Raw genomic sequence first — 25,641 nt, forward strand, 5'->3', positions numbered from 1 at the left:
GGGCAAATGGATTTGTTCCAAATAAAAAACATAAAAATTAGATTTGTTCAAATCCAAATTTTCTGTGATTTGCTTTGGGCAAATCTAGAACAGGATACTTATTGAAAGGCCATTCTGCCCTCCTAAGTGGTGTAATACTGGACCAATATTTTCCCTTGCGGTGGTTAGTGCTTACTAGAGCACTGCGAAGGAAAACCCTATTCTCGGCCCGGTCACAGACACAAATGGGGAGTGGTTGAGTATTTTTACTCTCCCCTACCACATATTGAGGAGCAGGGTTTTCTGTAGTAGTGCTGCTATGCACTTACTATGCTATGCCACTAAACCCAAAATGTATTCAGTGAGCAGGAGGCATGCTCAATATGTAGTTTCCAATGCACCCTAGTGTATGGTACCTTAGAAACTTAGAGTGCAGGGACACCTTTCATTTTGACATGAGTCACTGTTCCTTTGCAATATACAGCCATTCCTTACTGTAACGCCCATGGTGGTGATGGTCTGTTCTGCACCTGGCTCAGTCAATGTATTGTCGAATCAAAATTGACATTAAATCAGAAATTTATGTGACAGTCCGATTTGAGCAAAGCCTCCCGAAACACTTTGCAGGAGGTTTGTTCATCGTTACTTACAACAGTTCTCTAAATAACACACATATTTTGCAAACCAGATTGTTCCACTGCTCAGACATCATAACCTTGGCACTTGATTTCTGGATGACAACCTTGGTTTTTATTTCTATCTTAAATCAGTCACTTGTAGGTGAAAAGCAGATCCAGTCTTCTCATCGAGTCCATCTTGTAGCCCAGGAACAGGTGTTTCACAAGATGTTTCATGGCAGGAATATGTTATTGTAACTCAATCTTTAGCTACTGGTAATATTCCAAAAAATGATGTACACTTTCCATACATCAACAGCCAGAATAGCAAAAAATGTGTCAAAAGCCACAAAATCAATGAAACTGGAAGCATTTCCAGAAGATCTCTGCAGACTTGTGTTCTGGGCCTGGTAACGTACATGTGATATCTAAAGCCATTGTAATAACTTTTCTCACAGAAATCAGTCATGACACCGTGTTATGCCAGAGGCGAACACAGATATTGTGAGCGCTTAGCTTGCAGCCGCTTTGGTGAGGAATCAGATTAACGCTCATTCTGGTTCCAATTAAAACAAATCTTGTATTTGCAAAGGGCTTAAAAAGCTATCTAAAGAACAAAAGTAAATATCCAGGCCAATGGGCTGATCTGTCTGTGAACATTCTCATGTGTGCGCGATGCCATGAGGTCTGTTCAGGATTCCTGTATTTATTTTAGAGGTCACACCATGTATAATGATGTCCAGTCACTTAGTAATGTTTAATATAGAGATCTGCTGTCACCCAGAGGCCGGAGAGAGGAATTAGATGCATGTTTCACATTTGGATTGGGTTTCCTTTTTTATTTTGCTTATATATTTTGAATACACGTCTCAGTCTTAGTTTCAATAAATTAAGTTTCTAAATTAATTTACACCCTACTACATCTCTACGTGTACCTTCCGCACAAGCCACATTAAGCCCCCTTGTTCTTGCTTGTTTTACATTTAGGTTTGCACAATTTATTGGTAAATGAAGAAAGGTTCGAAACGCGTCCATAGGAGTTGTTTGCTGACCAGGTGAAGGTGGATGGTGTGTGCTCTGTATTTTTAAAGAAAAGTGAAATAAAGGATCTACGTTTTAAGGGACTGCTGGACTACCTTTCTTCATTTACCTACAAGTTCTAAGCCTGGCCGGGCTCAAGTCCTTTGCAGACCGTGGAGGAAGTGAGCTGAGAGAACTTTATTTCTTATTCATTTGCACAATTTATTGCAGATCAACTTTGGTCATGTCTGTTAAATTCAAGCATTTGTATAAAACAGTGCATGATATTTCCCAAATAATAGCAGTGCCATACAGTGCCTATAAAATAGTACTAGCAATATAAGTGCATATAATTGAACCATGTGTGGTTTCTGTATAACAACCAACTACCCATAATTCCCATAAAACAGCACCCCACATGGGGAGGGAGGGAATTTTTTAAGGGTAATGTAGGTAAATAATTTTCTATAGGCAAGACAATGTGGTAGAAATCCAGCTCCCGAAAAATGGGAGACGGCCAGAGGCCATCCACGCTCCTTACCACTCCCATGTTAGAGATTACACTCCGTTCAGACTGATGGTGAGCTGACTTGCGATTTTCAATTTTTTTCTATACCTAATTTGCATGGTGGTTATGTGTACATGCACCAACTGGCCGCATGGCATGTGCTAAATATGATGCAAATTTTTTTTTTTTTAAATGACACTTCAGTGCACCACTTTGAATGCCTCCTTCTCTGCAATTTTTTTTCTGCAACTTTTTAACCCATTGCATTAACCCCTTAATGACCAAGCCCATTTTCACCTCAAGGACCAGGCCAATTTTATTTTTGCGTTTTCGTTTTTTCCTCCTCGCCTTCTAAAATCCATAACTCCTTTATATTTCCAGGTACAGACCCATATAAGGGCTTGTTTTTTGTGTGACCAATTGTTCTTTGTAATGAAACCTCTCATTTTACCATAAAATCTACGGCGAACCCCCCAAAAAAATTTTTAGGGAGGAAATTTTTATGAAAACCAAAATGTTGCACATTTTGGAGAGGTTCGTTTTCACACTGTACACTTTACGGTAAAAATGACATCTGTTCTTTATTCTGTGGTCAATACGATTAAAATTATACCCATGGCTAGATACTTTTATATTTTTGTACTGCTTAAAAAAAATCTAAAACTTTTTGTACAAAATCAGTAATCTAAAATCGCCCTATTTTGACCACCTATAACTTTTTCATTTTTCCGTATGAGGGCTGATTTTTTGTGCCATCATCTGTACTTTTTTTTAGATACCACATTTGCATATATAAAACTTTTAGATAATTTTTTATAAATTTTTTTTGAATAAAATGTGACAAAAAAGCAGCATTTTTGGCCTTTTTTTTAATTTTTTACGTTTACGCCATTCACCGTACGGGATCATTAACATTATATTTTGATATGTAGTTCGGACATTTACACACGCGGCGATACCAAATAGGTTTATTAAAAAAATAATTTTTTACGTTTTTTGGGGGTAAAATGGGAAAAACGGACAATTTTTATTTTTACATTTTTCAAGTTTTTTTTTACACTTTTTATGTCCCTATAGGGGACTATCTATGGCAATCGTTTGATTGCTAATACTGTGCAGTGCTATGCAGAGGACACAGCACTGCTCAGTATTATCAGTGATCTTCTGCTCTGGTCTGCTCGATCTCAGACCAGAGCAGAAGACCCCAGGAGACGGCCGGAGCTAGGTAAGGGGACCTCCGGCTGTCATGCTGGATGATCGGATCCCCGCAGCAGCGCTGCGGGAGATCAGATCATCCAATCAAAGTGCCGCAATGCCGCAGATGCCGTGATCTGTATTGATCACGGCATCAGAGGGGTTAATGGCGGACATCTGCGCGATCGCGGATGTCGGCCATTACGGGCGGGTCCCCGGCTGCTAAACCTGCCGTGTATGACGCGAGCACCCTTCCAAAGCTCGCGGTCATACACAGAACGTAAATGTACGTCCTGGTGCGGGAAGTCCCGCCAAACCAGGACGTACATTTACGTCCGTGGTCGTTAACCCCTTAACGACGCAGGACGTATATTTACGTCCTGCACCGGCTCCTGCGATATGAAGCGCCACGATCCTGCATCATATCGCTTCGGTCCCGGCGCTCATCAACGGCCGGGACCCGCGGCTAATACCACACATCGCCGATCGCAGCGATGTGCGGTATTAACCCTTGAGAAGCGGCGGTCAAAGCTGACCGCCGCTTCTAAAGTGAAACTGAAAGTATCCCGGCTGCTCAGTCGGGCTGTTCGGGACCGCCGCGGTGAATTTTCACCGCGGCGTCCCGAACAGCTGATCAGACACCGGGAGGGCCCTTACATGCCTCCTCGGTGTCCGATCGACGAATGACTGCTCCGTGCCTGAGATCCAGGCAGGAGCAGTCAAGCGCCGATAATGCTGATCACAGGCGTGTTAATACACGCCAGTGATCAGCATAGGAGATCAGTGTGTGCAATGTTATAGGTCACTATGGGACCTATAACACTGCAAAAAAAATGTAAAAAAAAGTGTTAATAAAGGTCATTTAACCCCTTCCCTAATAAAAGTTTGAATCACCCCCCTTTTCCCATAATAAAAATAGAACAGTGTAAAAAAAATAAATAAATAAACATATGTGATATCGCCGTGTACGTAAATGTCCGAACTATAAAAATATATCATTAATTAAACCGCACGGTCAATGGCGTACGCGCAAAAAAATTCCAAAGTCCAAAAAAGCGTATTTTGGTCACTTTTTATACCATTAAAAAAATGAATAAAAAGTGATCAAAAAGTCCGATCGAAACAAAAATCATTCCGATAAAAACTTCAGATCACGGCGCAAAAAAAAAGAGTCCTCATACTGCCCTGTACGTGGAAAAATAAAAAAGTTATAGGGGTCAGAAGATGACATTTTTAAACATATAAATTTTCCTGCATGTAGTTATGATTTTTTCCAGAAGTGCGACAAAATCAAATCTATATAAGTAGGGTATCATTTTAACCGTATGGACCTACAGAATAATGATAAGGTGTAATTTTTACCGAAATATGCACTGCGTAGAAAAGGAAGCCCCCAAAAGTTACAAAATGGCATTTTTTTTTCGATTTTGTCGCACAATGATTTTTTTTCCGTTTCGCCGTGCATTTTTGGGTAAAATGACTAATGTCACTGCAAAGTAGAATTGGCGACGCAAAAAATAAGCCATAATATGGATTTTTAGGTGGAAAATTGAAAGGGTTATGATTTTTAAAAGGTAAGGAGGAAAAAACGGAAGTGCAAAGACGGAAAAACCCTGAGTCCTTAAGGGGTTAAGGGGTTAAAATGTGAGACTTTTTAAAAATGTTGGCGACAAAGCATGGCAAGGTAGTGTTGCAATATGGTGGCAACATTCCTAGGAAACAATTGCAGTGTGTAATTATCCTGCTGAAAAATGCCAGTTGGAAGCCATGAGAGGCGACACACTTTCTCGTTTATGACGCCAATTCAAACATAGGTGACAATAGCAACTTAAAGCCTAAATTTCCTTCTGTTAATGACCTGAAAATTCTATGGCTAGAGATAGGGGTGTATAATAAAGGTGCCACATGTATCTGGATGGTGGACAAGGAAACTGTGGGAGTTGCTCATGCTTGTCGCTGGATCTACAGTCTACAGTTGGTCTGTCTAGGTCATCCGGAGACTATTCTCTATGTACAGTCTACAAGTTGGTCTGTCTGGGCCATCCGGAGACTGTTTGCTATGTGTACGTGCCCTCCACTGCTTCCATCACCTACTAACAGCCTAGACAGAACGGCTTAGATGATGGGCTATTCTTCAAAATGATTATCCTCTTTCTCTCAGACCAATGATGCGCCCCCTCTCAAGCCTGTAAACTGGGAAAAATGTCTTTGAGGATGTCAAAAATGCATGTCTAGCACTATGCAAATTTTTGTTATATCAACTGGCTCCAGAAAGTTAAACAGATTTATATATTAATTCTATTAAAAAATCTTAATCCTTCCAGTACTTATTAGCTGCAGTATGCTACAGAGAGCACTGTCATCAGACAGAAAAGAACTACTCAACTTCAACATACAACAGCTCATAAGTACTGGAAGGATTAAGATTTTTAATAGAAGTCATTTACAAATCTGTAGAACTTTCTGGAGCCAGTTGATTTGAAAAAAAAAAATTATAATAATTCTGCCGGAGTACCCCTTTAAGCTATGTTTACATGGCAAAATGCCTGTGCGGAATATTTTATATATTCTGTACAGACACTCCACAGCATTCCATTGATTTTAATGGAAATTCTGCTGCATTGTTCATACGGCAGAATTTCTACGCCAGATGTTTCTGCCGTGGAAATTCTGATTCCAGTATCTGCAGAAAGAATAGTCAAGTCAATTCTTTCTGCGAAGTCCGCAAGTAAATGTATTGCCGTCTATGAGGCAGGGCATTTGTGGGCAGTCCTAGTGTCAACGGTTAGTCAAATTTGCGGAAATTTTCGTTGAGACATTCGGCACATTTTTTGCCTATTTGAACCCAGCCTAAGCGTAATACTTCTGATACAATCAATGGAAATGTAACACTATCAGACTTATACAAAAAAGAAGGTTGCAGCAGCACTCTTGGTCCAAAAATGGAGGCTCTTAGCGCACTTTTTGATCAAAACATGTCCCCCATCCACCACGCGGAGGGACCACAATTTATAAACTGATAGTGGATCCAGCATGTCACCCAGTCAGAGGCCATATGCCCAGCAGAGGTAAGTGAAATGAGTGTTAGGGTCCCATCCGAAATAAGGCCACCACCGCGTGGTGGATGGGGGACACGTTTTGATCAAAAGGTGCACTGAGTCTCCATTTTTTGACCAAGAGTGCTGCTGCAGCCTTCTTTTTTGTATACTTTGTATTTACCACAGCAGCGTGCACCCGTGTATTAGGTAGTTGTGCTGGCTATATTTCTTTTTGTTGTGCAATTTAGGGGGAGTGGCACCCTCTGTAGCCGTGCACCCCTCCCCTGTTTCACGTGAGTTTTTTTTTTTAATTGATAGTGGATCCAGCATGTCACCCAGTCAGAGGTCATATGCCCAGCAGAGGTGAGTGAAATGAGTGTTAGGGTCCCATCCGAAATGAGGCCACCTCCGCGTGGTGGATGGGGGACACATTTTGATCAAAAAGTGCGCTAAGAGCCTCCTTTACCACAGCAGAGTGCACGGTGTATTAGGTAGTTGAGCTGCAGAATATATCTTACCGCTATAGTTAAAACACACAGAAGTTTGCTTTGCCGTTGGAGGAGAACTTCATTCCAGGATATATTTTAATTCTCGCCATTAAAAATCTCATATAAACAGTTCATTTTTTATGCAATGTTATTCAATGATGTAATAAAGAAAGTGTCAAGGTTCACTAACTTTCATGACATGTTTAAGAAAAAAAAATGATGCCAAAGTATGCAAGGTTTGTTATAATTGAAAGACTGGCTCTAAAGATATAATATTTTTTGGCGCTTTTGAAAGTAGGTTGGTCTGATCTTTCCAACATTGGCTTTTCAGTCTGCCGCTCTTATGTCATATACATATTTTACGTATGACCAGTGCTGCAGAACCAGCAAAAGACTCTATCCCATGCTTTTCCGCCAATCATAGTTCCTTGTATATCCTTCCATTTGGCTTTAATTGAACCCTTACTAGCAATGAAAAAGAATAAATCAGGGTTTTTCAAGCAGTGTGTCCTCAGCTGTTGCAAAACTACAACTCCCAGCATGCCCAGACAGCCTTCGGCTGTCTGGACATGCTGGGAGTTGTAGTTTTGCAACAGCTGGAGACACACTGTTTGGAAACCGCTAGAGTAAATGCTCACATTTATCTTGCTGGGGAACAGTAACGAAAATCCAAGTATCAGCCTCAGAGATGTCTGCCGTGTATTGAAAATCCTTATCAGTTATTTCCACCAGGAAAATCCATTAGGTGAACATTAGCAGGATCTGCTTGGAAAAGCATTGCAGTCTATGGAGACGGCGCATTTCTGAACGGTCAAGGCGCCGACGGAATGTGCTGTGTGTCAAATGTTCGCCCGTATTTTACAGATATTCCGCAAATTTTCTGCTCTGTGAATGAGGCCTATGAGGCGAAATCGACACGGAAATTCCGTTTTCAATGGGATTCTGCTGCGCCATGCACAGGGAGGAATTTCCGCAACCGTTGCTTGGGCCGCAGAAATTCCAATTCCGCTCTCCGCCGAAAGAATGAACTTGTTCATTCTCTCAGCGGAATCTGCTCGGTAATGTATCGCCATCTATAGGGACGGCGCTTTTCCGAGCAGTCCTTATTCCTGGGGAACATGATATTTGCGGAATATCGTGTGAGTTAGGCCATAAGGGGAAGATTTCTGTCCCTCATCTTTAAATAAAAAATTTAAAAAAAGATGGTCTAGAGCATCTGAGACGTGAATTACTGTATGTTGAATTGCAGCAGCTGGGAGACAACATTGTACAATACAATGCAGCTGCTGAAGAACCTCTTTTTTACACAGAGAGGTGGAGCATTATGTTGGTTAAATGGGCACTCTCATTAGAACACATTTTTGCTATTGCACTCCTTATGGTAAATAAATAAAAAATATTTCTAATAGGCACTACATAGGCACAGCTAATCTCTCCCCACAGAAGGAGTCTCTTGCTTTTGCTGAAACTTCTTTTAAAGGGTCACTCTCATTAAAACAATTTTTTTTTGCACTCCTTATGGTAAATAAAAAATATTTCTTACACTTTGTTTTAAAAAAATGAAGTTTTCTATGTTTTATTTGTGCTTAAAAAAGCTCAAGAGCACATTTTCCCACATCTTATACACAGACTTAGGACCGAAGTCCAAACACAGGAAGTGCAGCCTGGAGTGCTGAGGGGGGGGGGGTGTCCAACCAACAGCATATGGCAGTTAAGTGTGAGAGGAGCTATGATTGGATGAGGCTGGACACCCTCCCCCCCCCCCCCCCCTCAGCACTCCAGGCTGCACTTCCTGTGTTTGGACTTCGGTCCTAAGTCTGTGTATAAGATGGGGGAAAATGTGCTCTTGAGCTTTTTTAAGCACAAATAAAACATAGAAAACTTCATTTTTTTTAAACAAAGTGTAAGAAATATTTTTTATTTACCATAAGGAGTGCAAAAAAAATAGTTTTAATGAGAGTGACCCTTTAAAAGAAGTTTCAGCAAAAGCAAGAGACTCCTTCTGTGGGGAGAGATTAGCTGTGCCTATGTAGTGCTGCTCATTATTATATTATATTATTACCCTTCATACTCGTCAGGTTGTGACACCAGATTATAATATTTTGAAAAATATTTTTTAGGTTCCATTTACAGTTATGATTGGGCTTCATTTACCAGAAACACCGGTGGTTGAAGGGTTGGCTTCTTTGGCAGCCACCTAGGGTGGCAACTGGGAAAGGGGCCCAATTTATAGATTATTTTTATTTATTTTTTCACTTTGTTTGCACAAATATTTGGATGTGGAGTCCTTTCAGAGTAGGACGAGCGCTTTCCTCTACAGTAATGTCGTTTTCGCTGTCATTTGAAACTTTAGGGACCAAGAAAGGGGTTCATTCTGAAACTTTAGCTTTGGGCACCAAGGGAAAGATTTCTCAAAACCTGTGCAGAGGAAAATTTGCCCAGTTGCCCATAGCAACCAATCAGATCACTTCTTTCATTTTTAACAAGGCCTCTGCAAAATGAAAGAAGCGATCTGATTGGTTGCTATGGGCAACTCAGCAACTTTTCCTCTGCACAGGTTTTGATAAATCTCCCTCCAAGAGATTTTGTCCCAATCCTGCACACAAATATAAAAACATTTTATTACAATTTGTCGCAGCATATATTTCAGTGTAACCTGTAGCGAGACGCCCTTTCTATCAATAATATTCTATACCCAATACTTCATCACTACTATCACGAAAATCTGTATTTATAGCAGGAAAGTGACATTGTCCTTTAAATCTTTGGACACCGATGTTTTTGATGATTTGTGATAAAAAAGCAACAAGCTCAGTTTCTAATAATCCTGTAGCGAGATTCAGGAGATTTGATAGGGGTGTACATCATATGTTTTGGGTTCAAACAAGGGTCCATCTCACTAACACAGACAATATTCCCTAAGCGGAATTCATAAGAATCATAAAATACGAAGAACATTATGCAATCTGTTCATACTCGGCACATAACATCTCGTTCCTCAGATTTACCACTTACTTGGGATTGTCTGCGCAGTTTGAAAGGTTGTAAAGTCTCTTGGTAGAACAAGTGATGATAGGACTGTAGATCAAACCAGAAGTGGACACCATTCTCCCACAGCTGAAATTAAATCGTAATAATAACATTGTTATCTATTGAGATATTACTAGGATAACCGACTATTCGGTGGTTGCTCTAGTGTCTACTGCAATCCAGATACTGTAAGTGGGTAAAGGATTTTTTTTTTCTCTTCCTTTTTTTGAAATAAGAGTGGTGCTGTTTTTTGGGACCAAAGCAGACACCTGTTTTATCTAATACTGAATTACCCCCTCAACTGCTTTCTGGCATCATAGCTTAAATATATAATGGGTGCCACCGGGCCGTGTTAGGGCTAGGTGGCACGGACTGTGAGAAGGGGTGTTGTGGCAGCCCACAGTAGTCAGCCCCCCTCCCCGCATTCCCTTTATGTATAGCAGTGAGGGCCGGGTATCATCAGGGGTTAATAAAGGGGAGGAGTCCCAGACAGGAAGGGGTCGGGCAGTAAGGAGATATATACCAGTGTTTTCCCCCCTCCCCTTCCTCTTACTGTTTGATCCAGCAGGAGTTCCCACCCTTCCGCCCTCTTTGTTATGTGTTTTTGTTGTAACCCCCTGTTTTTATATATATATATATATATATATATATATATATATATATATATATATATAAAGTAAGAAAGTTTTTTTTCAAAAAAAGAAAAAAAAGGAGAAAATTATTATAGTTATAAAAAAAAAAGAAAAAAAAAAGAATTAACTTTAGTTTTACACTTTTGTAGGACTGTATTTTATTATGAGTTGTGATAATGTGATAGCTTTGGGAGTGTTCTGTATTGGTTTTGTCTTTCTTTAAGTCACAGCTGGCGGTACAGGAGTTAGTTTATTAAGAAGGGAGGTAGATGGCTGAGTTGCCCGTCGGCTAATGCCGGCGGCTGGCAGTGTGCTTCCTCTCTGGTTACCAACCTACAGGAGGTTTGAGGTTAATGGTTTGTCATTTAACGGAATTAATAAAGCTGTGGCCGACCCCCACGTCCACCTAAGAAAGTTACCTGTTGTCTGTCATTTTTGGGTAACTAAAGGGTAGAAGGGAGATGGTGGGGTAGAAGTAGCAGGTGCCTTTTGCGCAGTCTAGCTAGCGGTGTGTCAGCCTGCAGAGTTGCTGTATTTGTATGGAACCCTTCCCCACTATGATCACAGCATAAAGTGTCCCCTGGTTGTAACTAACACCCTCTGGTCCAGGTCGTACACCAGGTGATAGCATCCAGGTCAGAAGCTGTACATTACTGTTAAAGGGATTATCAAGGAAAAAACTTTTATATATATATATATATATATATATATATATATATATATATATATCAACTGGCTCCAGAAAGTTAAACAGATTTGCAAATTACTTCTATTTAAAAATCTTAATCCTTTCAGTACTTATGAGCTTCTGAAGTTAAGGTTGTTCTTTTCTGTCTAAGTGCTCTCTGATGACACGTGTCTCGGGATACACCCAGTTTAGAAGCAAATCCCCATAGCAAACCTCTTCTAAACTGGGCGGTTCACGAGACACGTGTCATCAGAGAGCACTTAGACAGAAAAGAACAACCTTAACTTCAGAAGCTCATAAGTACTGAAAGGATTAAGATTTTTAAATAGAAGTAATTTACAAATCTGTTTAACTTTCTGGAGCCAGTTGATATATAGAAAAAAAAAGTTTTTTCCTGGAATACCAAAGACAATGGGGGGAGATAAATCGAAACCTGTCCAGAGGAAAAGTTGCCGAGTTGCCCATAGCAACCAATCAGATCACTTCTTTAATTTTGCAAAGGTCTTGTTAAAAATGAAAGAAGCGAGTTGATCTCCCCCATTAATATCTAGACCAGTGGTCTTCAACCTGTGGACCTCCAGATGTTGCAAAACTACAACTCCCAGCATGCTCGGACAGCCGTTGGCTGTCCGGGCATGCTGGGAGTTGTAGTTTTGCAACATCTGGAGGTCCGCAGGTAGAAGACCACTGATCTAGACTGTCAGCTTCTGGGACAACAATCGCTGGGTCCCAGCAGCACAGCAGAGCTATGGTGAACTATGGTGAAATGGGAAAAAAATTAAAGTAAACAAATAAAATAAAATCGCCTCCCCCTCGAAAAAGTGCACACCTCTCTGAATCCCCATACCATCATAATAAATATCATGCATGACACGAAAGAATTTTGCATGAGTGTCAGGTGTGCAGGCATTAATAGATTCCTGCCATGCAGAATGTGTTTTTTACCTCAAACATAAAATAATTACCCCTAGACACCAATTTCAGTCTGTTCTATCACTATTGCTAAAAAAAAAAAATAACTTGGCTTCTTACTATCCAAATGATGGTAAAATGATATCAGTTCTATTTTTACATAACAAGAAAGTCCAACACAAAAAGAAACAAATTTGAATAAACTTAGAAATAAAAAAAATATTGCTTTATAATGCAGCATTTTAAAGGGTAACTTTTTAGTACTGGACTCATTTGGTTAAAGATTGTAGATGTATATGGGATGTGTGTGAAATGGATAAGGATTAGAAGTAAATGTGTTTTCATGCACTGCTGGATCATACACGCTCAAATCTAAATAAACTTTATTGGCAAAATCAATTATTGGCAGGACTTATCCTCTATGCTTAGGGGTCAAATGATGGGGACAGGTTCTCTTAAATGTAAAGCCTTAAGTCACCGGTTTCCAGTAGGAAGAGTGAATTTTCCTGTTTCTCAATGACAACCCTTTCTCAATCTTTCTTCTGACTGCTGTGTTATTATGCGGTCAAGGGGCTTTATGAAAAGTGTGCTGGGTTTCGACATGCCAGCCCCCTCCAGTCTGCTTGCGGCTGCCAAAGGTGGCCAGAAAGCCAAGATGGCTGGAGTTATGTAAATAATTGTGCTGCCCAGCTGCCTGCATTAAAACAAAAAGAATGAAATAACCTCTCCCTGGTATCACTACCCAGTCCTCTGGCGGTCGTCTTCCTTGTTTGCAGGGGTCAACACGTCAGACTGCTGCTCAGCTAACCGCTGGCTGCTGCAATGTTCTTCATCTGCGAGTGATTGACTGAACTGCTGTGTAAAGTGTTGAGCCCCGGTCATGGTCATCCGCGGCCCAATAAGTCACACTGCCACTCACTGGCAGAGGAGGAACATTTCCGCAGTTAGACAAGCAGCAGTCTGACGTGTCAACCCCTGGGAACAAGGAAGAAGACTGCCAGAGGACGACTCAGCAATACCTGATGCAACGGGAGAGCAGCAGGAGGGAAGTCTGTTTTGTTTTGTTTTTTTATGCAAGCAGCTGGGAAAAAAAAATTTTAAGCCACATAGCTCTGAAACATAATAGGGGGTTATGTAAATTTCAAAAGACAGCCAGCTGAACAGGCTAAAGGGTGCCTTGGGCCAGAGTTGCTCTTATCCATGGAAGAGGCCATGTTGACTCTGATGGTTCTCTTCAGGTTAAACCCTTTCTATAAGAATAACATTCAAACTACAGGAGAGTTTTATGAATTACCCTAATTTTGGTTCACTCTTCATGATATTAAACCAAACCCTAACTCTAGGACAAAATTATAGAACCTATTGTGTGTGCGGATCACAATACAGAACAAGGAAAATATTACGAATAAGAAAGAATGTCCCATCTGATAAATAACATTGTAGCAGAGGTTAGATCACAACATTCAGAACAACAAAAGAGAATCCTGTCATTTTCCTGATTTATCGCACTCTCGGGGTTTTATCTATGAACTGTCTCTGTATAATGGAACACAGTGTCCTGGACCAAGAAACTCATGTACAGTTATGGTACAATCAGCTCTGTATTTTCCTAAAACCTCATTACAAGTTATTCATTTTTCGGCTCTTCTGTAGCATACCTTGTTCCCTGACTGCTCACAGAAGGTTGTGAAGAAATACCCAGCCCGAGAGTCCAGATTCAGAGCTTGCAACATTTTCTCAATCTTGGAACTCTTCAGAACACCGTAGCTTGTATCTGCACTCTGTAACCAAGCAGTACACCATCATTCATCTGCAAAACAACCTGATTCCTTCCATTGTTAAACTTACTACTTTTTCCAAAAAGTCCATATTACAATACATAGGGTACAGAAGACGAACTCTTTCAGGCTTAGCCTTGCCATTACGCAGCTTTTCATGTTCACCTCGAGAGTCAAGCCAAGCTCGAACAGGGAGAAAATGTACATGTATTGTTACTTTAACAAGAAATTTATCCCTATTTATCAATGTGTTTCCACCAGTCTTCAGGCCTAATACCATATATATGACACTGCCCAACACATTCAGCAGGAAATAATAGTAGCTACTGTGGTGGTCCAGTACGGGATGGTGTTTCCCCGTACTTTTTTTTTGCCCTGTCAGGGTCTCCCAGTGTCCCCAGGGCCCCTGCAGTTGTTTCCCCCATGTAAATATGTTTTGTATTATATTATGTGTTGTATCTTTAATAAATGTACCATATGATTGTTACCCAGGAGGTACTAGTGACCAGCTGACCCCAAAGGTGACCTATGGGCTCCCTGCTAGTCTCCCCCATATAAACCGTGCGTGGAGCTAGCTTCTCTCTCTTGTTCCTCAGGTCCAGTGCAGTCAAGTCGTCTTAGTGTGTGTGTCCAGAACATTGGAGGCCTTAAGTCAAGTCCTGCAGCTACATGTCAAGTCCTGCAGTCTCAAGTCAAGTCCTGCAGCCACAAGCCAAGTGCAAAGTAAGCTAAAGTCACAGTCCGGTCAGTCAAGTCAAGTCTTCTGTCTATTCAGCATGGCCTGCACTAAATTCTCCTGTCTACTACAAGTCCCAGCAAACCTGCGAGGTCTCTGTATCACTGGTCACCTCCTTGGACCCAGCTGTACTGCATAGACTGTCTACCCTCAGTAAAGTTACCGTTGTCCGTAACTTGGCGTCTTCATTGCCTAGCCCAGGATCCAGCAGTATACCTTTGGGTGGTTAAGGCTAAACTACGCCCTGGCGTCACGAACACAAGGGGTTAATACCATCTCCCCCTAGGGCAACAATATCTGCTCTGCACCATACAGCCCGCTATTACCACAACTTTTGGCGTCACAAACAGGATACGGGTGTGTGCCTTATGCCACAAGTCCTCCCCCCTAGTCTGAACTGTGTCCAATATTGTCTACAAGAAAATCGAATGCCGATGCGCATAAAGTTTGCGTCAGAAAGTGTACGGGACTTTGCCTATGAAAAGTGTTTTACTCGTGGCGCATGTGAAATAGAGGGGGAGGTGAAGAAAAGACTGTTTGCCACTCTGGAGTATAAAGAGTCAGTACCTAAAAGGGTTAATTTAGTCCAGTGTTTCCCACGCGTGCGCGCGAGCGGTCGCAGCTCCGCCCCATCAGTCCCCAGCGATGACGCCTCTTCAGCACAGCGAAAAGGAATCAAAGAGCCGCCCTGTGTTGCACAGGGGAAGACTTTGCCGACCGGACCAAAACAGGAAGTTCCCTGGGCGCAGCGATATTGGAGGTTCCGGCGGCTGCGCCCGGCTCCAATGTCTTCTATCAAGCACCCACTGCAGCGCATGCTCTGTCAACACTAACGATTATCAGCAGCAAGTCTCCGGTGCCGGTAGCATTCAGAATTAACCCACTGGTGTTATTAAGTCTATTCGCAAGACAAATTAGTACCGGGTGCCTGCAAAATAGAGAGGGAGCATCCACTACAGTACCCCACTAGCCAAGTCTAAGCCACTGCAGAACTTCAGCAATTTTCTTAAAGGGGACAGCACCTTATTCTTCTTAAAGAGACAGCGCACTGAAAATCGCCCAAGATTTCAGAACCCAGCTCTCCAGATTAACTGGTCGACAGTGCCCCTCCATCTCCAGCAGTGGGGTCATAACCTGCCCCAGCAGCCGGAATATTACCAGTTTTGCCTGCAGTCCACATTAACAACCCTGGTGTTCCAGTGTCTGCACTGGTATTCATGGGGAACCCTGTTCTCCCTACCTACAGTGGAGATCCCTTCACCCTGAGGGATTTCAAGGAAAGGATCCAGAGTTTGTTTGTCTTTTACTTTTTCCCTCCTAATCAACATGTGCAATTGCTCACAGGAAAACTACAAGGACCAGCGTTAGAGGAAGTCGGCACCTGGCCAGCTTCCGAGAAGGCAACTGTAGAGCAGATCTTTGAAGAACTGTACCAGGTTTTTGAGTCCCATTCTCCCTCAGAGGTACATCTCAGGCTGTATGAAAGGCGATAGAAGTCAGGTGAGACTTTGAGAGCATATGTTGAAGCTCTACAGAATGCCCTTGTTAAATATTACTGGTAACTATGACACGGTCAACCACAGAGAACAAGCGAGTTCTTGCTTGTAAAAAAAACATACATTTATTGTAATCTTCTTGACATTATGGCAGACATAAAACAAGAAATCTTCATGTAAAGGCAGTCCTCAACATAAGTAGATACAGTAGGAAGGTTATGTAGGCATGTCCTTAGACTTGTCTCACCAGATGGGGTTTCTGTGTGTTGGATCCATCTTGAAGTTCTTCTAAGATGGCTGCCTCTGTTAGCATCTGGCTTGGTTAGGTCTGGCTTGGCCCCGCCTTCCTTCCTCCTTCGTTAGCTTAGCTTAGCTTCTTCTTTCGTTCCTGAACTTATATACCATAACTTTGGGTGTGTTTACTATGATTGAAGTGTGTCCTTTATATATGTGGATGTGTTTATCCTAAGTAATCCTGTGTCTACTATCCATAAATATACCTATATAGTATATATCTCCTCCTAGTGGGTTGGCTATATACCTCATGGGTGTATGCATTATGTCATGGCAACATTGTTATCTGATTGGATACTACTAACCTTACATATATGGTACTTCTCTGAAGTATCAACGTGACTACGTGACTATTCCCCTGAAATAGTATATAGTGTGTCATGAAATACTTCTTAGCTTAGCAATTCTATCTATAGCATTCAGCTAGCTGAACTTATATATTTAACTTGTTCCGAGGTCAGTTCATCCATCTTGTTTCCTATACCCTTGCTTCACAGATTACAATGATATTGTATATTAAAAAATATCTCTCATAATATTTTCAACAGCCCTAGAGACTGTCCAAAAACTAGACGGTATAACTCCCCAGCAGGGCAATAAAGTGTTACTAGACAGATTTGTTGATGGGGCTCATAATAATTGGGACAAAGCCCAGCTGAGAATGTTAGCAGTCCAAAACCCCAACATGTCATACCCCGCTTTCAAGAGACTGGCTATCCAAATGATTGAGTCCGGGATTGAGTTAGAGGGAGCTCACCGCCATCTCAGATTTACAGAGTGTTAGGCAAGACATTGAACTGTTGACTAAGGCTGTGAAGGAGCTTGCCACCCGGTCCACTCCACCTGACCGTGAACCGCCCCTGCATAGAGAACCTAGCTTTGCTCCTGCTCCCCACAATTTCAACCCCCACAACCCTCCACCTATAGACCTCCAGGGACTCAAAGACCCTTTTGTACCCATTGTAATAAACCCGGACATTGGAAAACACAGTGTTGGGATTTAAACGGATTTCCTCTGAGGTCGCAGACTGGCCCTCAGGAAAACAGTCATCAGGTTCAATCCCAGAATGCCCTAAGTCAGGACTCTCACTTTATGTCGCCTCCTGCCCCAATGTAAAAATAATTGTAGAAGGTGTACAATTGGAGACATTGATAGATACAGGGTCACAAGTGTCTACTATACCTAAAATGTTTTCTATCAACATTGGGATGACAGTTTATTGTGTGAACCGGAGGATGTTAACTTCAGAATAGTTGCGGGTAATGGGCAACCAATCCCCAGACATGGATACTGGGAGCCAACCATTCAGTTGGGAGAACAGGTACTTAGCGGCGCAGCACCACTTGAAGGTTCTACAAGCGGAGCAGAAGTTTGCCAACAAGCAAGTTAGAGTACATGACATCAGGTTGGTGACCTTGCAACCCCACACAGAGACTATCATCTGGTGTCGTGCATGTCCCGGAGTCAAGAATAGAGACTATCAAGCCCTGTTGGAGCCTCTGCAACTAGAAGACCACCCTCTTGTCCGAGCTGCGAGAATCAGAAGCCTTGTCACTGTTACCAACGGGAGAGTTCCAGTCCGGATAGTCAACTTGTCTGATGTTGCTACGGTGTTACCCAAATACACCCCAGTAGCCCAGTTGTATCTCATGGAGTCGAAGGACATCTTAATGGAACGTATGGTGGCCTGACAGCGTGCAGTCCAAGTGGCTGAAGGATCCAGTACGAGTCCTCCCGAGCCCTGGTGGGTACAACTCCAAGTTGGAGATGACACTACCCCAAGGGATCAAATCAGGGGAGTCATCAATGTTGCCAAAAGGTACCATGAAGCTTTAAGCAAACACCCCACAGATTTCGGGCATACATCAATGTTCCAACAACGAATCCTTACAGGCGACAGTCCCCCTATGAAGGAAAGACACCGCCCGGTCACGCCAGGTATGTATCAGACTGTGAAGAAGATGCTGGCCGACATGAAAGAGACAGACGTCATCCAAGAAAGTGAGAGTCCTTGGGCGCCGCTACTTGTCCTGGTCAAGAAAAAAGACGGAACCATCCACTTTTGTGTCAACTACAGGAAACTGAGCAATGTCACACATAAGGACCCTTATCCTCTGCCAAGGATCGTGGAGTAACTCACAGCTCTCGGGTCTGCTGCTTCTTTCTCCACCCTGGACTTAACCAGCAGATATTGGCAGGTGCCCATGGCCGTGGAAGACCGGGAGAAGACCACCTTTGTGACACCCATGGGACTGTTCAAGTTTAAAAGTATGCCGTTTGGGCTGTGTAATGCCCCTGCTATGTTTGATGGAAAGATGCCTGGGCCATCTGAAATTAGTGTCCTATTGTACCTGGACAATGTCATTGTGTGTTCCAAGTCCTACCAGGAGCACCTCAGTCATATGTCAGACGTCATCCAAGTCCTGATCAAGCATGGGCTGAAGATCAAGCCGTCAAAATGTCACTTACTTAAACCTCAGGTACACTACCTTGGTCATGTTGTCAGTGCCGAGGGAGTCCAGCACAATCCTGAAGGTAGAAGTTGTCAAGAACTGGCCTACCCCGTGCATGGTCAGGAGCTTCAAGATGAAAGTCGAGTCATGGGAGATCTGTTGGACTACCTGCTGGCGAAAAAGGTACCAACCCGTCTATGCCAGACCCAGTGTGATTATGAGCTGAAACATCTGTGGCGACAGAGGAAGCGACTGTTTGTGCACAAGCGACTGTTGTGCCAAAATTCTTTGGATCTGGTCTCTGGTGATCGACTTCATCAGATTCTGGTTCCCCGAAGAGACACGGCGATGGTCCTCAATGCACACCATGATCAGTAGGGACACTTTGGAGTCCACAAGACAGCAGCTACTGTCAGGAGCAGATTCTACTGGATCGGAATGCGGACCGACATTGAGAAATGGTGCAGTGAATGTGCAGTCTGTAACGTCCCCAAGAATGTGTGCAAGGACGCCAGAGCACCCCTCCATTCCATCCAGAGTGAAAGGCCTAACCAGTTGGTCGTGCTAGACCATGTCAAGTTATCTCCTACCCGGTCCAGGTACACTTATGCTCTCACCATGGTGGATCACTACTCCAAATGTGTTGTTGTTGTACCCGTTAAAGACCTCACAGCCAAGACAGCGGCCCAGATGTTCTACTCCAATTGGGTTTGTCCTAACGGAGTTTGTCCTAACGGACAGTGGAATGGCCTTCGAGGCCAAACTCTTCCAAGAACTGTGTCAATTCCATGCCTGCAAGAAACTCCGGACTACTGCTTACCACCCCCAGGAGAAAGGGTTCTGTGAACACATCAATCAAGTCTTTATCCACATGTTGCGAGCAGCTTCTGTGTCAAGACAAGAAGAGTGGCCCCGACTGGTGCTTGAACTATTGGAGATTTATAATAACACAGTCCACTGTTCTACGGGGTACACCCCTTTCTACTTGATGATGGGGCGCCATGGACAGCTGCCTAAAGACTGAACATGTGGGCTCAAAGCCCCGTTCAACAACTCTCTGCAAGCCTCCCTGGAGTGGGTCTCTGACCACCAGAGAAGAATCCAAGAGGCTAAAGAAATTGTCAGCAAGAAGATGGACGATGCTTCTGCCTAACCCCTTCAATTGGGCACTAAAATGTGGCTGCGGAAGTTTCCAAGAACCCATAAATTGGACTCTATCTGGGAGACTGAACCGTACACAGTGATGGCCTACCCTATCCGGACTCCGACGTGTACAAAGTGCAAAAGCCTGGGTATGAGTCACAAGTTGTTCATCGCTCCCCATACCATCTCCTCCAGCTGCTGGACCTGCAAGAGAGTACGTCCCAGGCGAGGGGATTCATCCATCTATGGACTTCCCTATGTTTTCCCCAAGTCAGCCTGTGGTCTTCTGTGTCTCACCAGCCTTGGGGTCTGTTCCACCAACATTAATTTCTATTCCAGCTCCAGTCCTGTCACCGTTGGCTCCAGTTTATCCCCTTAAGGACCAAGGACGTACCGGTACGTCCTTGGTCCTGCTCTTCTGATATAACGCGGGGTTACACAGTAACCCCGCTTCATATCACGGCGGGCCCGGTGTCATAGTGAAGCCGGGACCTGCCTCTAATAGCGCGCAGCGCCGATTGCGGCGCCGCGCGCTATTAACCCTTTAGCCGCGCGCTCAGAGCTGAGCCGCGCGGCTAAAAGTGAAAGTGAAAGTTCCCGACTAGCTCAGTCGGGCTGTTCGGGATAGCCGCGGCTAATCGCGGCATCCCGAACAGCTGACAGGACAGCGGGAGGGCCCCTTCCTGCCTCCTTGCTGTCCGATCGCCGAATGACTGCTCAGTGCCTGAGATCCAGGCATGAGCAGTCATGCGGCAGAATCGTTGATCACTGGTTTCTTATGAGAAACCAGTGATCAACATAGAAGATCAGTGTGTGCAGTGTTATAGGTCCCTATGGGACCTATAACACTGCAAAAAAAAAGTGAATAAAGATCATTTAACTCCTCCCCTATTAAAAGTTTGAATCAACCCCCTTTTCCAATAAAAAAAAAAAACACAGTGTAAATAAAAATAAAAATAAACATATATGGTATCACCGCGTGCGGAAATGTACGAATTATAAAAATATATCATTAATTAAACCGCTCGGTCAATGGCGTGCGCGCAAAAAAATTCCAAAGTCCAAAATAGTGCATTTTTGGTCACTTTTTATATCAATAAGTCCTATCAATGCAAAAATGGTACCGTTAAAAACTTCAGATCACAGCGCAAAAAATGAGCCCTCATACCGCCCCATAAACGGAAAAATAAAAAAGTTATAGGGGTCAGAAGATGACAATTTTAAACGTATTAATTTTCCTGCATGTAGTTATGATTTTTTCCAGAAGTCCGACAAAATCAAACCTATATAAGTAGGGTATCATTTTAATCGTATGGACCTACAGAATACACATCAGGTGTCATTTTTACCAAAAAATGTACTATGTAGAAACGGAAGCCCCCAAAAGTTACAAAACAGCATTTTTTTTCAATTTTGTCGCACAATGATTTTTTTTCCCGCTTCACCATAGATTTTTGGGCAAAATGAGTGATGTCATTACAAAGTAGAATTGGTGGCGCAAAAAATAAGCCATCATATGGATTTTTAGGTGCAAATTTGAAAGAGTTATGATTTTTTAAAGGCAAGGAGCAAAAAACGAAAATGCAAAAACGGAAAAAACCCCGGTCCTTAAGGGGTTATACACCAGTTTCCAGAGTGCCAACTCAGTCACCAGTCTCTCCCACACCACAATCAGCGACTCAGAGTCCTACCAGTCCGGACCCTGTACCAACCCTAGAATTCGCTGAGGAAGACCCCGTCATAGTTCCAACTGAACCGAGAGCTCCAGAAGACGCAAGTGTTCCAGACTCTCCTAAGTGGTGTTGTGTAGGTCCCAAAGGTCCACCCAAGGACAACTCCCAGCAAGGTAGAAAGCCCCCCGCTTTCTGACACATATGAAAGAGGTCCATGGAAATAATGGGGAGGAACTCCGATTCGCCGGCATAGAGCACATAGAAGCTGTCCCACTAGGAGAGGATCGACATATCCATTTGCTAAGACGTGAAGCATATTGCATTATGCACCTCTCTGCTCTCGGCCCGATAGGGTTAAATGAGAGGAACGATCTCGCCTCTTTTCTTTGAAATTGTGTACTAGTCTACATCTGCGTTCCTCATTCAGACAGGTTCATACTTTTTGATACTGTTTTTAAAAAGTATGTTATGTTTTTAAACACACACCTGTATATAAAACACCCCTAGCACTGTAGACCAACGTACCTGCTGACCGGAAGTAGCGTCCGCCAGTGACGCAAAACTAGTCGTCTGGTGTACGCCCCCTGCATTGAGAGCGGCGTCTCTCGTGCTCCCCGCTTACATTGAAGTCTGTCACCGTTTGTGTAAAATGGTGCAAAATCTATGCCTTCTTATAGCAAAAAGTTAGTAATTTAGACAGTCCAAGTGTCCAGGCCTTTTCATAAATTAGGCACACATCACTTCAATCATCTTATTTCGTAGTCTGTCATTAGATAAGTTATTCTTAGTAATTGTGGAACAATATCTAGCAGAAACATTTAGCTGGAACCTTTAAATTGGCACTGTCAGATTCAAAAATGTTTTTTTATGTTGTACATCTAGGCAAAAAATTAATCTTTCTAATATACATCATTAAAAAACATTATTATCTTCTTGTAAAAAAAATCATAGCTTATGAAAAAAGACCACTAGGAGTCCCCATACCATCCAGAACATAATCCTGTCCAGCTTCGGCATCTGAAGCACAGGATGGGACAAAAATCCAGTAAGTGTGGGAAGGACTAGCACTCTTCTGTGCTCACTCTTGTCCTATCAGATTCCTGTCTGAAAATAGAGAAAAGAGGAAACAGAGCAGCCTGCAATGACTGGAAGAAGAGACCCAGCACAGCAGACTCAGGGAGAAAGTGAATGCATTGTGAATGACAGTGGGCCCAGTGCTTGCCTCAGACATGCCCCTTCCTGAGCAGTGGATGTATAAATGACTAAGCAGCAGAACAAAGGGATTTGTGAGCCAAATACAGAAGCTAGAATTGATGAGTTTAATATCTATCCTTAGGATAGACCATCAATTTCAGATTGGTTGTGATCATATTCCTAGCGTCCCTGCTAATAAGCTGACCGAAGGGGCCACAGTGCATCAGGAAAGTGCTGTAGCCGTTTTATGACAAGGCACAGCTCCGTACATTTTGTAGTGACGGTGCCTGGTATCAGACATACAGTAGGTTCAGTCTTATTGATTAGCTGCAATACCAGGCACAGCCACCTCAGAATATATAGTGCTCAACAAAACAATGTGGCCCTTCTCAGTCAGCTGATTGGTGGTGCTGCTGGGAGTTAACCCCATACCACTCTGATATTGATGGCCTCTTCAAATGATAGTCCTGGAAAACTTCTACTGTTCACAAGTTGTCCTCTCGCGTGGTTATAAACCAGCCCTGTCCCGTTCTACTTGATGTAACACAAGTGGTGATGTGATACTTCCCCTGCTCAGAAAGCTTATTTTCTATGGGGTGTACTCTAATTTTCTACAAAATGAAGTCACTCAGAAGATATTAACAGTAAAAGCAAACCTGCAAACAATCTTAACCTCCCTGACGTACATGCACTTCTGGGTGAAAATACTTAGCACAAAAATTTGTAATGTAAATTAATTTTTCTTCCTGGAAGACCTAAATCCAGATTAAGAAACTGATGGAGTCAAATTTTTACTTGGGGATGGATTATTTGTACTGGCAAAGAGTTTATTTGTAGTACATTCAAGTAATCCTATGAGGTCATGAGTTTAACACTGCTGTTTGTATTGAAAAGTATCTCAGCACAGTTGTCAAGGGGACAAGTCCGTGGCACGAGACCAGAGTAGCAGCATATGCCGGAGAAGTATGGAGTCACAGCGAGGATCATGAGCGCCGATTTGACCTGGGCTGGAACTCCCACCCTGGCAGTGTTTTCACAATCTCAAGAAGACAGTCATCACTTCCCTAGATCCCTATAATCCATCTTTAAGCAGTTGGGATTTCTGGCAAGCTGTATAAGCCTCCAAGTATTCACACACAATCCTCTTACAATTACTAATTGGTGATGGAACGATAGTCTCCGATTCCAAGAATTCTCTATCAATACCAGAAGTTATTAGGTAGTTTTTCATATAGATCTATCGACAATTTATTACAGATCACACTCCGAGCCCGTCGGGGGATTGGCTTATTTTACTCTAAGATCTCTCCATTTTACTCTATTTTAAGGCTGCATGTCATAGATGGCCTGGGGCAGCCTCTGGAGGAAAATTCGGATAGCAATAATTTATTCTTGGAAGAGAAAAAAAAATGAAATCAACTCTTATTCTAGTGTTGTTTTGGGCCGTGAACCAATCAATATTAAGTCATTCCCCAGTATGGTAGTAAACTTCCGTGTCTTTGCTATAAGACTCTGACGGATCTTTGCCATGAAGAGTACTAGCTGCGCTATCTGAGAGCATTGTTAAAGCTTGTAATGCAGATGTATTGATACGTGTAATTTTATATACATATAAACATACCACATGTATGTGCATGTAAAAAATGCAAAGTAAATGTACATTTTAGAAACTTGTTGCTACTTAGTGATTGTCATTTGCAGACACATCTTTATTCGGCCTCCATTCCCCTACTAGAATAGAAGCTACAGATAGATGTTCTGAAAAAAGACAACAAAAACGAATTGCTTTTTGGGACCGGAGCAGTTGGGGAAAAGGATATAAAAAAAAAAATAAAATCAGTAGTTAATATTACTGTGTAACTTTCTTTGGTTGCACTAGAACAGGCACAACATTAAAGGGGTACTCCGGTGGAAAACTTTTTTTTTTTTTTTTTTAATCAACTGGTGCCAGAAAGTTAAACAGATTTGTAAATTACTTCTATTAAAAAAATCTTTATCATTCCAGTACTTATTAGCTGCTGAATACTACAGGGGAATTTCTTTTCTTTTTGGAACACAGAGCTCTCTGCTGAATCACAAGCACAGTGCTCTCTGCTGACATCTCTCTCCATTTTAGGAACAGTCCAGAGTAGGAGAAAATCCCCATAGCAAACATATGCTGCTCTGGACAGTTCCTAAAATGGACAGAGATGTCACCAGAGAGCACTGTGCTTGTGATGTCAGCAAAGAGCACCGTATTACAAAAAGAAAAGAATTTCCTCTGTAGTATTCAGCAGCTAATAAGTACTGGAAGGATTAAGATTTTTTTTAATAGAAGTAATTTACAAATCTAGGAAATAGGGTATGTGCAGCTCACAAAGAAAATTACTCGAGACTATATGTAAAAGTACAAATATAAAATAATTTAATAAAAAAAGGGGAGATACCAAAAGCCTCTAGACTAATACCATAAATGGTACATGATGATTAACTATAGAAATAGAATCGGACTGTGCTTCACTTTAAGTGATGAAAAATAATTTATTAAAAATGATATAAAAAGAGAGACATTAATAAAAAATAAAAAACAATATTAATACCTCCTTACACAGGGCCCTTGTGGGGAGGTAGTATAAATAATACAGAATAGTAAAACAAAATAGTAAAAAAAATTATAAAATCCGCTGTAAAGTTGGATCTTCCGCTAATCCGATATATGGTAAACCGGCATAGTTCCCTTTTTATAAATTGCACTCCATATCCATATATATTGTAAAGTTTAAGGACA

The 25,641-nt window shown here is 42.2% G+C and overlaps 1 protein-coding gene across 7 annotated transcripts in view; it reads right to left on the reverse strand.

Moving 5' to 3' along the window:
- Positions 1-25,641, reverse strand: part of RGS22 (regulator of G protein signaling 22) — a 176,208-nt gene that overhangs the window by 53,054 nt on the left and 97,513 nt on the right. For all 7 annotated transcript variants that reach the window (XM_056522387.1, XM_056522382.1, XM_056522381.1 and 4 more), the window contains 2 exons: positions 13,765-13,887; positions 9,860-9,961 (listed from right to left, as the gene is read on the reverse strand). In XM_056522387.1, coding sequence (XP_056378362.1) covers positions 9,860-9,961; positions 13,765-13,887 — 225 coding nt within the window. The remainder of the gene's footprint in view (positions 1-9,859; positions 9,962-13,764; positions 13,888-25,641) is intronic.

This window comes from Hyla sarda, chromosome 5 (genome assembly GCF_029499605.1).
Source record: "Hyla sarda isolate aHylSar1 chromosome 5, aHylSar1.hap1, whole genome shotgun sequence".
NCBI classification, from domain to species: Eukaryota; Metazoa; Chordata; class Amphibia; order Anura; family Hylidae; genus Hyla; species Hyla sarda.